The sequence below is a fragment of the Myodes glareolus genome, chromosome 18 (assembly GCF_982192425.1).
Source record: "Myodes glareolus chromosome 18, mMyoGla1.1, whole genome shotgun sequence".
NCBI lineage: Eukaryota > Metazoa > Chordata > Mammalia > Rodentia > Cricetidae > Myodes > Myodes glareolus.
Genome location: NC_142043.1, coordinates 64,211,064 through 64,224,817, shown reverse-complemented (window position 1 = coordinate 64,224,817; position 13,754 = coordinate 64,211,064). Strand labels below are relative to the sequence as shown.

Here is a 13,754-nt window from a genome sequence, read left to right as displayed (position 1 = left end):
TGGTGGGGGCGTGGCTCTCCTTAGTTGAGGGGGAGCCCGGAGGAGATGGGGTGCGGGGGTGGGAGGCGGGCACCACTGGTCGCAGCGAACTGCCCAGGCGCAAGCACCACGGGCGCTCAGAGCTGTTGGCTCCGCTCCTGCGGTTCCTAAACCTGAGTGGTGCCTGCAGGGAGCGCAGCGTAAGGCACCTCCTGGCCCGGGACATTGGTGGCCTGTCTGGCCCCCCGGCCTCCAGAGACCCGGGCGGAAGACGTCTGGGACCCCGCCCGGTCCCTCCCGCGGGCAGGCGGGGCGGCCCCACATCGGACTCCTCCCCCGCAGCCCGGCAGGGATCAGTCGCGGTGCGCGGTTCCGCAGGTGGCAGCTATGGTCCAGTCCTGAGCGCCCCGCCATGGCCGGCGCCCCCAGCCTGCTGCGCCTGGCGCTCCTGCTGCTCGGGGCGGTGGGCAGGGCCGGTCCCCGCCCCCAGGTGAGCCCCCGGGACCCAGGCGACAAACGGGAGGGGGATGCTGCGGTGTTCTGCGGGCGCTGGGGCTAGCGGAAGGGCCCTTGGACTTGAGTGAAACTCCAGGACCCCAGACAGGGGAAGTGCAAGGTTGAAGGCAGAAAGGGACTAAGGAGTTGGGATGTCCAGGGGGGGAATGGAGACCAGGTGACTACGCTCATCCTGACAAGACGCCCCACTTCTCGGCCACAGCTCCTCTGCCAGGGCACCAGCTGCCCCGCGGTTGCCTTGCTCTGACTTCTGCGACGCATCTTTGTCTTTCTTAACCACTTTTTCAACTCCTTTTTCCAAAACCCACCGGCCTTCTTCCTTCCTTCTGTACCCAGGACCTCTGTGGTACCTCCCTCTGTTCTCGTGTGTGTGTCGTGTGTGTGTGTGTGTGTGTGTGTGTGTGTGTGTGTGTGTGTGTGTGTGTGTTGGGGGGTTGCCCATTAATCTCTAGAGGACTGAAAAGGCCTGGTTGTGGAAATCTAGCTCCTTCCCCCCATTCTTGGCCCCTCATTACAGTCTTTGACTCATAGCCCCAGGGACCCTGCCAGTGGCAGCTTGTTGTCCTTCCTGATGACCTCCCAGGTGGCACTGGATTGCCACCCCCACCCCAGCCTCTGCAGCAAGCATGCAGCAGGTTCCCTGCTCCTTCTGAATCAACCAGGCTCCACTAACACCCATTCCAGGCCCCCTTTGATTAATAACCCAGCAGAAAGCATACTGGGACACAGGAACATCCTACCTCCTTCAAGTCCCCAAAGAATAGGTTGCAGCTGGACTCTCGAGGACTCTTCTCTGACTCTTTCTCTGTCCTGCCTGTGTGTCCTGCCCCAGGCCCTTGCCCTGCCCTGGGTGTGATGGTCAGCTGCTTGAGGGGAGGGTGGTTGTTCAAAAGTGCCAGGACACTCCAGAGCAGAAGAGGTGCAGGCCTGTGCAGTGTCCTGTATAATGAATGCCCATTTCCTGTGTCCGCCAGACCTAAAGGACTGAAACCTTTGGGGAGTGGGCCTGCATAGGCTTGAACTTGGTCTGAAATGGGAGAGGGGCAAACTTTACCCTGACTGAGAATCCAGTTGTGAGCAGATGTGCCTTCCCAGGAAGATGCCAGCCCTGTTTCAGCCCTCAAGTCCCTTTCCAGCTGAATCCTCTCCCTTCCTCCCCATTCTCCAGGCCCAGCTGATTCCAAGAGACACCTTCCCCAGGCCCTGGCACCGTCCTCACGGTTCCCCCACAGGCCATGGCTTTCCTGGTGACATTGGGATCTTTCCAGTGCCACAACTGCAGATCCACTGCTGAGTTCCCTCTTGGAAGCCTGGAAAGTGGGGGAGCAGTGAGCTTCCTGCTCCAAGGCTGCTGCAGGCCAAGTTTGAAGACCAGGTTGGGGATAAGGGAGCAGAGAGGGCCAAACTTGGGGCCTGCCCGTCTTCTCCCCTAAACCCCTTGCCCAGAAGTGTTAGGCTCCCTGAACCTCCTTACATCGTGTTACGCTGCAGCCCTGGTTCATAGCAGCATCTGGGTGGCAGAAAAATCAGGCAGCCAGCAAAGAGGCATGCTGGTGCTTTGGATAGGGGCACTGACAACTCCCACTGCAGCAGAGGTCTGGGTAGCACGCAGCTTTGAGGTTAGACTGCAATCATTCTGACATGACCTCATGAACACACATGAGACTTGAAAGGAAACCTTGTGGTTTACTTTCTGTCGGTGAGGTCAGCAAGATTAGAATGTCTCCCTTCATGTTACTCATGACGAGGTGAGTGCTTAGAAACAGGGTTCCCTAGGCGATGTGGTCCAGCAGCTTAGGAACAGGGAAACAAAACTTGCAGACCCCAGTTCTCGGCTCACACCTTCCTCCTGGGGGGCAGGAAGGATGAGGGAGCAGGTCTGGCGAGGCCAGAAGTTACATTTCCTTGCAAGACGAATGATGGCTGACCTGAGTTCTGAAAAATGTGTCCTGGGCTACTTGAGCATAGTTTCTGGGAAGGACCACTCCTCTTCCTTGTCCCTTTCTACCCAGGGACCCTCCACAGGGGAGCTGGGCTACCGAAAAGATAGGCAGAACTTTGACACTTGAAGTTCTAACCAGATGGAACTGGATTCTGGCGTCAGCCTTAGTCTTAGCTCTTCAGCAGGATCCTTGATGATTCCAAACCCCAGTTTTCTTATCAGTAAAATAGGGACCGCAGGATCTGTTATTGGGGGGATGGAGGGACACAAGGGGAGTAAAGCACTGATTGGGTCCTGAAATGGCAGCTTGAGGCCTCTGGGACAGCTGTCCTTTGGAACCTGGCCTGTCCCCAGGCTGCAGAATAGAGCCTGGAGCAGGATTGTTGGAAGCCCCTGGCCTCTGAACTCCAGCAAAGGGCAGTGGAGGCTGAGGCTATGGCTTGGCCTGGGTGGACTTTGTCCCTGGTTGGGCTTCCTTCCAGACAGGGACCCGGCATAGGGCCGGCCAGGAGCAGCCAAGAAACCACAACACATCCTGTCCTCCAGTGCCTGGTGCTGAGGAAAAGCAGGTCCTTCATTTACTGCACCTGTCCTTCGGCGAATTTGTATGTGTGTGTGTGTGTGTGTGTGTGTGTGTGTGTGTGTGTGTGTGAGAGAGAGAGAGAGAGAGAGAGAGAGAGAGAGAGAGAGATACACAGAGATGCATATGAGGTAGAGATAGATTGGGAGATAGGTATGCAAGGTGTACAAGCCTGTTTCTCAGTGTTTCTGTTGTTTGGGACACCATATATACAGCAACACATCAGCATGTAATCACGTGTCTGCGATTGGCGGAGGGTATCCTGCCTGTTATACTGTGCTTTGGAGTGGGGGGGAGGGTATGGGATTGCTAAGCCAGCCTGATGAGTGAGTGGGATATTCTGATGTATGTCCATGTAAGACAGAGGTAGTGTGTTTGTGCCAGTGTTTATGTGTGTGGTTGTGTGGGTATGTCCATGGAAGACAGAGGTAGTGTGTTTGTGCCAGTGTTTATGTGTGTGGTTGTGTGGGTCAGGTGTGTGTGTGCATGTGTGTTGGTCAGTGTTTCAGCATGTGCCTGTGCACCTGCAGTCTGTGTGTGATGTTGTGTCGGGGTCTCAGCGCTGGGAACATCCCTGAGGGTTTGCGGGGTATTGGCGTGTGACAGTGTATCTGTGAGGAGGTACCTGAGTCTGAGAGACGGTGCCTGCAGCTTGCCTTGCCCTGCCGCTCTCCTCAGCTACCTCAGGAAAGACCTTAAGAGAACAAAATATGGACACAAAAATACAGGGCTCAGCAAATGGATGTGTGATCCAGGCTCTGAGAGGGACCAGAAGAGAAGTGTGTCGTCCCAGGAGGAAATGGCAGAGAATCTGCAGGGCTAACTCTTGTTGGGGGCTCTAGCCCTCTTTGCTCCTTCTGAGGGATCCCACCTCTCTCCTTCCTCCCTCTTCAGTGGTCAGGTGAGACTGAGCCCTTTTTTCTCCTATACCTCAACCCAAATGGCTCCCAGAAAAGGAGAAGCCCTGGTGCACACGCTCATGCTGAGCCTGTGGCCAGTGCCCTGTGCCAGGGTGCAGGCTGTGGACGGAGCAGATGGCTCTAAGCTTGGTGTTCCATTCTGCATCTCTTGCTACTTCTCCTAGGGACGTCCCCTCCTGACTGTCCCTTCCACCTGGACATCAACCCACTTTTTTCTTCCCCCAAGTACTCCAGAGCGCTGGTCCTGGGAAATACTAGCCTGACCTGGCCCTGAGGCTCCCGACCTGTTGTCCTAACCAGCGTCTCTGCCCTGGGACAGCCATGTTAATTTCTCCCTTCTGGGAATTTATTGAATTTGTAAGGAAGACCCCAGATTCAGGAAACCAGGTTTGGGGTTCCAGCCTGTCTTCTACACACTGGAATCCTCAGGGCCAGCCTCTTCCATGTGCCAGGGGCCATTGTCAACAGCAGCTTAGCTGTCGTGGCCCTCCACGCATGGACTCTTGTTGCTCGTTTCACACAGGCAAGCTGAGGTTAGAAGCTTAAATATGTGCAGGATCACAGGCCTGAATAATAGGAGAGCTTTAGGACAAAGTACAGATCTGACCCCCAAACTAGGGCTACTCACTGTCCACTGTCTGCTTTGTCCCCTGGACTCCGGGGCCTGTTGCACCCAATGGCTCCAGTCTCAACCAGGCTTATCCCAGATCCTATCTTGGCTTCCATTCTCTTTGCCCAGGAATTGCCCTGGACATCTCTGTGGGCATGCATGTGTACATGTACACATGTGTACATGATGTGGGGAAGTACATTAGCTGTGACCATGCATGCCTTCATGCATGTGTGCATGTGTGTGGAGGGCAGAGGTCACATCTGACCTCTGGAGCCATTTAACTTTTTGTTTATTTTGTTTTGCTTCTGGGGTGGTGGGTTCTGTCTCTGAGACCTGATCATCGCTGTCTCTGAGCTTGATTATTATGCTAAGCAGTGGCCCTCGGGGATCCCCCAGTCCCCACTGTCCAGGCTCTAGGATTAAAAGTCTGTGCCACTGCACCCAGATTTCCACCTGAGTTCTCTGTGTGGAATATAAACTTTCATGGTTTTCATGGGTTTGCAGGACGCACTCTATAGACTCCCCAGCCCGCTCACCTCTATCTTCGTTCCTATGCCTTCCTGTTGAAATGCCCATCTTCCTTGCTAGGCCAGCCTCCATTTTCCTTTCTTCTACCTCTTAGCCCCTAGATGACCTCTCAGGCCAGCACTGAGACCTGACCGGACCACTCCCTGAGGTCACACAACCACGGCTTTCTTACCTCATCTGTCCTGCCTGCAAAGCGTTCAGCCCCAGCCTCAGACAGCCTGAGGACTCTCAGGACAGGGTCTGCCCACCGTCTCCTCTACACCCCACCGTCTACAATGGACACTCTGTGACTTTGGGGAGTGTTGCACAATTAATAAAAAATTTCAGATACAGATGTTGACGTTCAACTTGAAAACCAGAAAAGCAAAGCAGCCAGCCACTGACTCTTACCTCGACTTCAGTCCGAAAATGGCAGTCCTGCCTCCAGGAAACCTCAGAATGAGACTGAGACTAAGAGCTATCTCCTCCCATTTTATATTCCTCTCTAGTTCTGGGATAAAGGCGTGTATCTCTGCTGCCTGGTTTCTATGGCAAACCAGTGTGGCTACCGGGATTAAAGGTGTGTGTCATTGCTGCCTTGTCTGTAAGTCTGGCCAGTATAGTATGGCTGTTTTACTTTTCTGATCTTCAGGCAAGCTTTATTTATTAAAATACAAATGAAATGCCACTATGGGGGTGGGATGGGGGGGCAGAATCAAAGTCCTGTCCTAACAGAGCCCCGGTCTAAAGTGAAGTTTCATGTCCTTGCTCTGCTCCTAGTCATTGTCCAGTCAAAGCCTCTTTGCAGCTCTCATGGCGGCTGGCCGTCAAGGTCCTGTTTCCAGCCTCTGGCCCTTCCTCTCCACTGGGAGATGCTGGTTTCTTGGGTCTCCTCTCACTCCCTGGTTAGACACACCTGCTGCCCCAGTTCCCAGCAATGGCCTTGCTTTCTGCCACTTCTACTAAGAGCAGACATTGTGGGATTCCTCTCCTTGCTGCCTGCCCTCACCTGCGCCACTGCCTTCAGGGCAATGAGAATAGAGGAGGAGGGAAATAGGGAAAGGCCTTGGGGGAGGTGGCCCCAGTCCACCATGATTTAGTCTGGTGACTCTGCCTCCCCTCTGCAGTGGCTTCAGTCACAAACCACCTTTGCTGTTGGCACATTCGATTTCCTTTTTTCTTTTCTTTTTTATTCTCCAAACAAATGCTTCTGACCTTTGCTCCTAGAAGAACGTGTCCTTCAGGGCAGGATCACCGGCACACTTCCTCTGGAGATGTTGGTGGCATTCAGAGCAAGCTTGACCCCTTCCTGTTTCTGGAACTTTCCATTTCACTAGGAACAAACACATGTCACTGTGTGTTGTTCTGTGGTGATGTCATAGGAACTAGGACTCTGCTCAAACCAGGGCAAGCTCACCCAGACATCAGATCTGTTGTGTGTGTGTCAGGGGCTGGGGGCTGGGGGCAGGGTGGAGGTGGAGGTGCATTGGAATTTTGGGGGTCAGGCACCTGAAAATGAGCCACTTCATATCAGCACCTGTGTGCATCATGTGGTTTCAAAAAGTGAACTTCTGGGCTGGAGAGATGGCTCATTGGGTGTTTCCTGGCAAGTCTGACAATGAGTTTGGTCCCCAGAATCCCATGTGGTTGGAAGGAGAGAACCAACTCCCACAGACTGCCCTCTGACCCCCACATTCATGATGCACACGTGTGTTCTTTGTGTGCACCCATACACATGCATGCACTCATATGCAAATTAGATTGTGTATAAATCCTAGCTTTAATGCAAGGGGCTTTTTGTTCATCTTGACATCTATCACTTCTAAATGGGTAATATTTATAATCTGTAAGGCTGTTTGTGAAAAAAAATTAAAAGGCACTTCAGCTCAAGGCTGGCTAAAGGGGGCACTCAGAAATATGCAGGGAGGGACGTGCTCAGTGGAGAGGGTCTGTTGGAGCTCAAAAACCAGTGCTGTTGAACTTATTTAGGCTCCATCCCTCTGTCGCAGGCAGGAGGACATCGCCCAGTGCAGGCACAACTTTAGTGTTCTGGACCTTTCTGTCTCCACCCTTCCCTTAGCACCCCTTATCCTCCTGAGGCTTAGAAGCCAGGCTGCACATCAGATCTGCATTGTGTTAGACACCGGGGCATGGGAGGATCTGTGGCCCTCCGACGGCCGGCCGCGGTTGAGTCTGGCAGGGGGAGTGGGTGATAATTCTGCCTCTTTATAAGTCCTCAGAGTGACCATATCCTGCGTCCTCGGGTGTCCTGCATCCCTGGGTATTGCAGGTTAACCACTGAGCTAGGTGGCTCTGTGTACCAGCCTTAGCTCTGCTTCGCAAGATGTTGTGTGCCTTTGCTGGAGTCTTCTCTCGACTCTCCTAGAATGGTCGTAAGCAAGACAGCTTCTGCGTGACCAAACACCAGGAGAGGAGGAGCCCCGGGCTGTGATGCAGCCCCGTCCCTCAGGAAGTCTCTCCTTGCTAAGGGTAGATGAAGGGCAGATGGGACCACGAATGAGTCACAGTCTCCCTCTGCCCTCTCCTTCACCCCACCTCCTTAAGCATCAATCCTTCAGACCATTGTTGGGGACTTCTACACGTCAGCCTTGCACGGTCCCCTGGGTGGGACAGCCACACCAAAAGGTCCTGCCTGGATCCTCAAAGTGGCAGTCACGGGTGGGCTTCGATCCCCGGGAGATTAAGAAACCAAAAGACTGGGAGGGGGTAACTAGGACTGGGAGGGGCTGTTGGAGCCACAGGGCCTCCATTTCTGCTTCCCCTCTTAGGGCGCCACTGTGTCCCTCTCGGAGACAGTGCAGAAATGGCGGGAGTATCGACGCCAGTGCCAGCGATTCCTCACTGAAGCACCACCTCTGGCCACAGGTGAGTCCGGGCGAGCCCTCACGCCTGTACCCTGCACTCCACACAGCTCCAGGCAGGCTTTGACGATCAAGTCTATAGCTGGTCCCTTGTCTCTCTGTAATACATCTGCCTGGGCCTCTCTCCTGGTGACCATACCGCGTCTTCAGTGAAGTGCCTCCCTGCCCCCTTCCCACCAGGTTTCCTGCAGGCAGCTTTGCAGGTACTGTTTTCTTGCTGTCTTTTATGTCTCAAGTGGGGACCCCACTTTCCCTTCTGTGTTCTCCTCTGCCCCTCCTTAACTGTGTATATAGATTGAAAGCCCAACAAACACATTTATTCAAGCCCATCTTTGTTTTTTTGAGACAAGATCTCATGTAGCCCAGGCTAGCTTCCAACTCATTATGTAGCCCTGAATGCCTTTTAACTCCTGAGCCCCCTCTCCCCACCTCCTCCCCCCTCTCTGCCTCCCCGTTCCTGCCTTCCCCTCCCTGCCTCCCCCTCCCAAGCATCGGCATTCCCTGCCTGTGGACCACTACATCTGACTTATGCCGTGTTGAGTGCTGAGCCCAGGGCCTTATGTATGTTAGACATACATTGCTGGCCAACTGAGCTAGCAGGAGTAAATCTTTTGGGGAGTTTCTAGGGTGGTTTTAAGATCGTTGGAGCCAGCTGGTCTTGGATTCAAATCCTGATCATCACAGCAACGTGGGGAAGGTTTCCCTCCCATCTGTGAAGAACAGCTCACAAATGGCTGATAGATGTCTGTTGAGCCCTTACTGTAGTCCTTCTTCTACATAGCACATTGTGACAAAGCTCTGTGGACCAGGGGATGCCTGCATTCCACAAAGGACATAGAGCTGTTAAGGAACTTGATTAAGGTCCTGCCCCTGTCGAGTAACAGGGTCCTTCCTTGATACCTGCCCCGTGGAGAGGGTACTCAGTCAGCATCCAATGAGCCCTGTGGGGAGAGTGCTCAGCATCCAGTGATCCCTGTGGGGAGAGTGCTCAGCATCAGTGATCCCTGTGGGGAGAGTGCTCAGCATCAGTGATCCCTGTGGGGAGAGTGCTCCTTATCCAGTGATCCCTGTGGGGAGAGTGCTCCTCATCCAGTGATCCCTGTGGGGAGAGTGCTCCTTATCCAGTGAGCCCTGTGGGGAGAGTGCTCCTTATCCAGTGAGCCCTGTGGGGAGAGTGCTCCTCGTCCAGTGATTGCTTAGCGCAAGTTGGGGGAGTGCAGCTTTTCATGGTTGGAGAGAAGATAGGAAGGAAGAATAGGTGACAGCCTGGGACTCAAGGACTGCTCTGCCGCCTCTACAGGCCTCTTCTGCAACAGAACCTTTGATGATTATGCCTGCTGGCCAGACGGGCCCCCAGGGTCCTTCGTGAATGTCAGCTGCCCCTGGTACCTGCCCTGGGCCAGCAGTGGTGAGTGTCCCCTTCCCTGTCCCCAGGGCTCTGGGCAGGATGAGACATGGTCTCCCTTCTTCTGGGACCCAGTTCCTGCAGCCCAGAGTGTCCTCAGGCCCCATGGCGGGTGGAGCACCCTTTGATGGTGGTTGGATAGCCAACAGTGGCAGGTGTCGGAACTGCCTGGTGTCCTACGTCTGATGCTTGTGCAGGCAGGGGTGGGATACAGCCTAAGGCAGAAATGAGACCCTTCTGACCTAGCGGTCAACAAAGGGTGGAACGGATTGTGGGGGATAGGAAGAAGGAAGAAGATACCCAAGGAGTGTCTTTGCCTGGTGTGTGTGCGTGCGTGCGTGCGTGTGTGTGTGTGTGTGTGTGTGTGTGTGTGTCCTAGAGTTGACACCTCAGCTCTTCCTGATTCTTTTAAAGGCTCATGGGCAGCAGTGCTCAAGGACATGGTGGGCTGGCCCCTCAGACCTTGTCCAGCCCACTGCTGCCTCCAGGGGAGACTACACTGGGAAAAGTATGACCTGGTGGGATTCTCTTCTCATAGAGACGTCCAGAGGGCCATGGTGCCCTTGACTGCAATGCTAATTTACACGCCTATTGCTCCATCCCAGTTCCCGTGCTAAGGGTCTGTGGGACATAGTGGGGACAAGTGTTATTGCTGCAAGAAATCCCAGACACGTGTGTGTGTGTGTGTGTTCATCTGTGTGGAGGTGCATGTTTATTCACAGGCATGGGGTCCACGAGTACGGTCCTCCATGTAGAGACTGGAGGTCAACTTTGGGTTGCCCTCGCAGACTGTCCTCCTTGTTAACGTATCCTGGGGAATCTGCCAGTCTCAGTGTCCCCAGCACTGAGATCACGGGCACGTGCTAGCACGCCCTACTTCTTCCATGGATGCTGTGGGACTCAGCTGAGGTCCTTACGTCACATGGCAAGTACTTTACAGACTGAACCATTTGCCCAGCCCAGCAAAAAGAGATCTCATAAGGTAATGATGGCCGGTACTTAGCAAATATCTAACCCTGCAGTCCTAGGTTAACCGCTGCCTGAGGGGTGTGCTTGCCTAGATGAGGAAATTGGGGTCCTGAGAGGTTTAAGTCTCTTGTCCCAAATGAGGTGGTGACTGCTGGAGTCCTGAGAACCTAGCCCTTTTCTCGGTCGTTGTCCTCAGCAGAAACCAGCCTGAGAGCAGGCATAGGAATGAGGTCAGGCTTATGAAAAGGGGTCTTCTTGGAGGAGGTGGCCTGGCAGGACAGACACGAACTTCTCCTTAGCGTGAAGTACAGTCTGATGGGACTCAGACTGGTCTTCTAGAGAGACTCCACCCATCTCTCCTGGGGCTACTCTAGACAAACCAGGATCTGCAAAAGGCAGGCTCCAAGTGGATCAGCCACCCTTCACTCAGAATTCCTCCACACACATTGCCTGTTGACAGGCAAGACACTCATTCAATCCTGCCCATAACTCTCGGAGGCAGTGAATCCCATTCTCCCTCCCATTGACGAGGAAGCTGAAGCTCAGAGATATGGCATGGCTTTTCCAAGACTCACAGCTAGCTTGGCTTAGCAGACCCGGGCATCAGTCCAGGAGGTTGGGTTAGTCTCTGCATTTCATTGTTTAATTGTTGAGCCAGGCTTCCTGGGGAGCTGGGCAGTGGCTGCACGTGCACGCGGCCCTGGGCCTGGAGACAGGTGAGTGGCCTGAAAGACCTCTGTCCGCTGGATACACATTAGTAAGGGCAAAACCATCCTTCCCTTTCCCTCTGAGACATGCAAGCCCTGTGGCTCTGCTTGTTGACCACCCCGGGAGCTGTGTGGTCAGGAGCAATTCCTAGACCTCTCTGTGCTCTGGTCTGTTTGCTCATTTGGAAGCTGGGATGGAGCCAAGTGATGTGGATGGGAGAGGACTGGAGATCCTTGAGGGGAAAACAAGTCCATTCATTTTTTCCACCTGCCCTTGGTCCCCTGGCAACTTCCTGCATGGCACACACATTCACTGCCTCAAAGATTTGGAACCTCTGCTTGGGCATCCTGGCTGAGCCCCTAGACCCTGGGGAGCCAGGCGTGGGACAGAGCCCATCACTCAGCACTAAGCGCCCCCAGCTCTGCCTGTGCTTGCGGCTCCATCCATCACCTTTAATTTTATTTGAGCAGGAAATAGGTCCTGGTGGTGCCCGTTTATGAGTGAACACGGTTTTATTGCTTTCTCCATGAAGATAACGGCCTCTGCACAGGCCCCCTGCCAGCCACCTTCCCTCCCTTCTCGCCAGGCTAATTTACTCTCATCCCCTCTTTTTTTCTTTGGACACCCAGATCACCAGCTCTGCCTCCCCTCTCCTGAGCTGGGGACCCACAGAGACACCCACTGGACTCACACAGTACAACCACCATACTGGAGGGGCTCCCTCACCCCACCCGGGACTGTTGGGAATGAGGAAGGGGGTACCTCTGGAGCCTTCTTAGCCCGTCTCAGGGAGCAGCTGGTGGCGATACCTCACAGCGTGAACTGGGGACAGGGAGATGACAGGCAGGCGTTGTCTCTAGCGGGCACTCTAGAAATCGTGCCCAGTGGGGAAATGCGAAAGCGCTGGAATAGACAGAGCTGAGCACCCCCAAAGGCCCAATGAGAAAGGAGTAGGCTTGGGGTCAGAGGTCCCCATGATGACTGGAGTTAGGGTAGAGACCACCAGCAGGGTTCCCTCAGAGGTGTGAAGCTATGGCCGGAGCCCCAGATGCCACCAGGGCAGGGTGAGAGAGCCATGCCCAGATTCTTTCTCTCTCCTCCTGATGTTTTCTGCTGTTGTCTCCTGTTGACCAAATCCAGAAGGGAGGGCAGGAATTGTGTAGTACAACATGGAGGGAGTCAGCCTTCTGGGGTTCAGAGCAAGGCAGAGAAGTGGGTGGCCTCATGAAGAATTCAAACCAACGGCCAAAACTGAGCTAAGTCCTTGTCGTGAGCTAAGGCACACTTGTGTGACATCCGCAGGAGGATTGCATGGAGTTGGAGGGGTCAGCTTTACAGCCCAAGCAGAGGCAGGTAGGGGAAATCAGAGATGTCTTTTTCCTGGCCTGTGACATCAGGAAAGATGACATTGGAACCAGGCTGGGAGAACAGGCATAGGCAGAAGGAGGAGGGCTGATCCTCAGGTGGCACCTGGGACACGGGTCAAGATCCCAGGCCTCAGAGGTGCACAGGGTCCCTTCAACCCCGTGCAGTCTGACCCTTGTCATTGTGGTCTCAGGGTTCCAGAGGGTGTAGAAAGGACAGGGGTAGAGGGGTAGCGAGAGGAAGGGTGGGAGGAAGAGTCTGGTTCACACAGGACAGGAAGGGTGAGTCTTGGAAGGTCGGCGAGGCCTTCCAGCCTCTTGGCTGTGTCAGGGCTTTTGGGCAGCCCCATTCACTCCTGCAGGGACCCACGCCTTCCACATCATCCCAACCTCATTAGGCACCCCTCTCCAGGTTCCTACCTGTTTGTTAGCTTAGTTCTAATTATATGAGGGCCATAAAATGCTTTTAAAATAGGCTATCACTCACAATTCTTAGAAACTCTTGACAGGTCGCTTCCCCTGAGTAATGCTGAGCCTGGGAGTTTTGAGAGCAAGCCAGGGTTGCCAAGGGGAGACTGAGGCCCAAGTTGGGTCTCACAGGAGCTCTGGCCTTGCAATGCTGGGGGAGGCAGCAAAGCCTCTGCTGTGACTTTGTGCCGAAGGACGACCGTGCACCAGGCAGTTCTGCATATTTTCCTAGGAATGGTTCCCATTTTACAGATGAGGAAGCAGAGAGCCAGGGAAGTGATGTAATTCTCCTAAAGTGCCATAGCTGATAAAAAAAGAGTGGAACCAGGTATTGCAATTGGGTCTGGACTTCTGAACCTGGCCTCTTGTTAAGCCCCGATGCTCCAAGTTTCTCTTTACCCCCACCCAGAGCTGGCCCCTGCCTTTGACCCTGCCCCTATCCTGTCACATTTGGGAGGGTTGCCAGACTCGCTGACCCTCAGCATCTCCATCTGCAAAATGGGGGGCCCCCAGCCCTTGCCAGCCACCTCTGTTGCCAGGGTGCAGGAGCTAATAGATTCATGAGCAGCTCTCCACCACTTGAGTGCCCGCCGTCCATGTGGAAGGGTGGCTGTTAGCTTGATTACAGACGCCGTGGCAGCTTCCGGGAGGCGAAGTGTTTAATTGGGGGTTTTATTTCCAGCACCAGGGGCTGACTTAATGAAATATGCCTGGGCCTCCTGGCATGTGGCCGCCTGGTTGTCTCCTTGTATTGACTAGATCAAGCCAAGCCCGTGGCTGTGATTGGCCAGCTCCTCACAGGCCAGATAAAGCTGGACTGATAAGCAGGGCTTTGCCCAGACCACCCACCTCCAGCCAAGAAGGGCATTTGGGGACCATGGGCTCAACCAGTATCCAGCCG

The 13,754-nt window shown here is 54.3% G+C and overlaps 1 protein-coding gene across 1 annotated transcript in view; it reads left to right on the top strand.

The window, feature by feature from the left end:
* The first annotated feature begins 226 nt into the window (after nt 1-226).
* Glp1r (glucagon like peptide 1 receptor) overlaps nt 227-13,754 on the top strand; it is a 36,408-nt gene continuing 22,880 nt past the window's right edge. Inside the window, exons 1-3 of the mRNA XM_048451278.3 lie at nt 227-469; nt 7,847-7,943; nt 9,240-9,347. Coding sequence (XP_048307235.1) covers nt 392-469; nt 7,847-7,943; nt 9,240-9,347 — 283 coding nt within the window. The 5' untranslated portion in view covers nt 227-391. The remainder of the gene's footprint in view (nt 470-7,846; nt 7,944-9,239; nt 9,348-13,754) is intronic.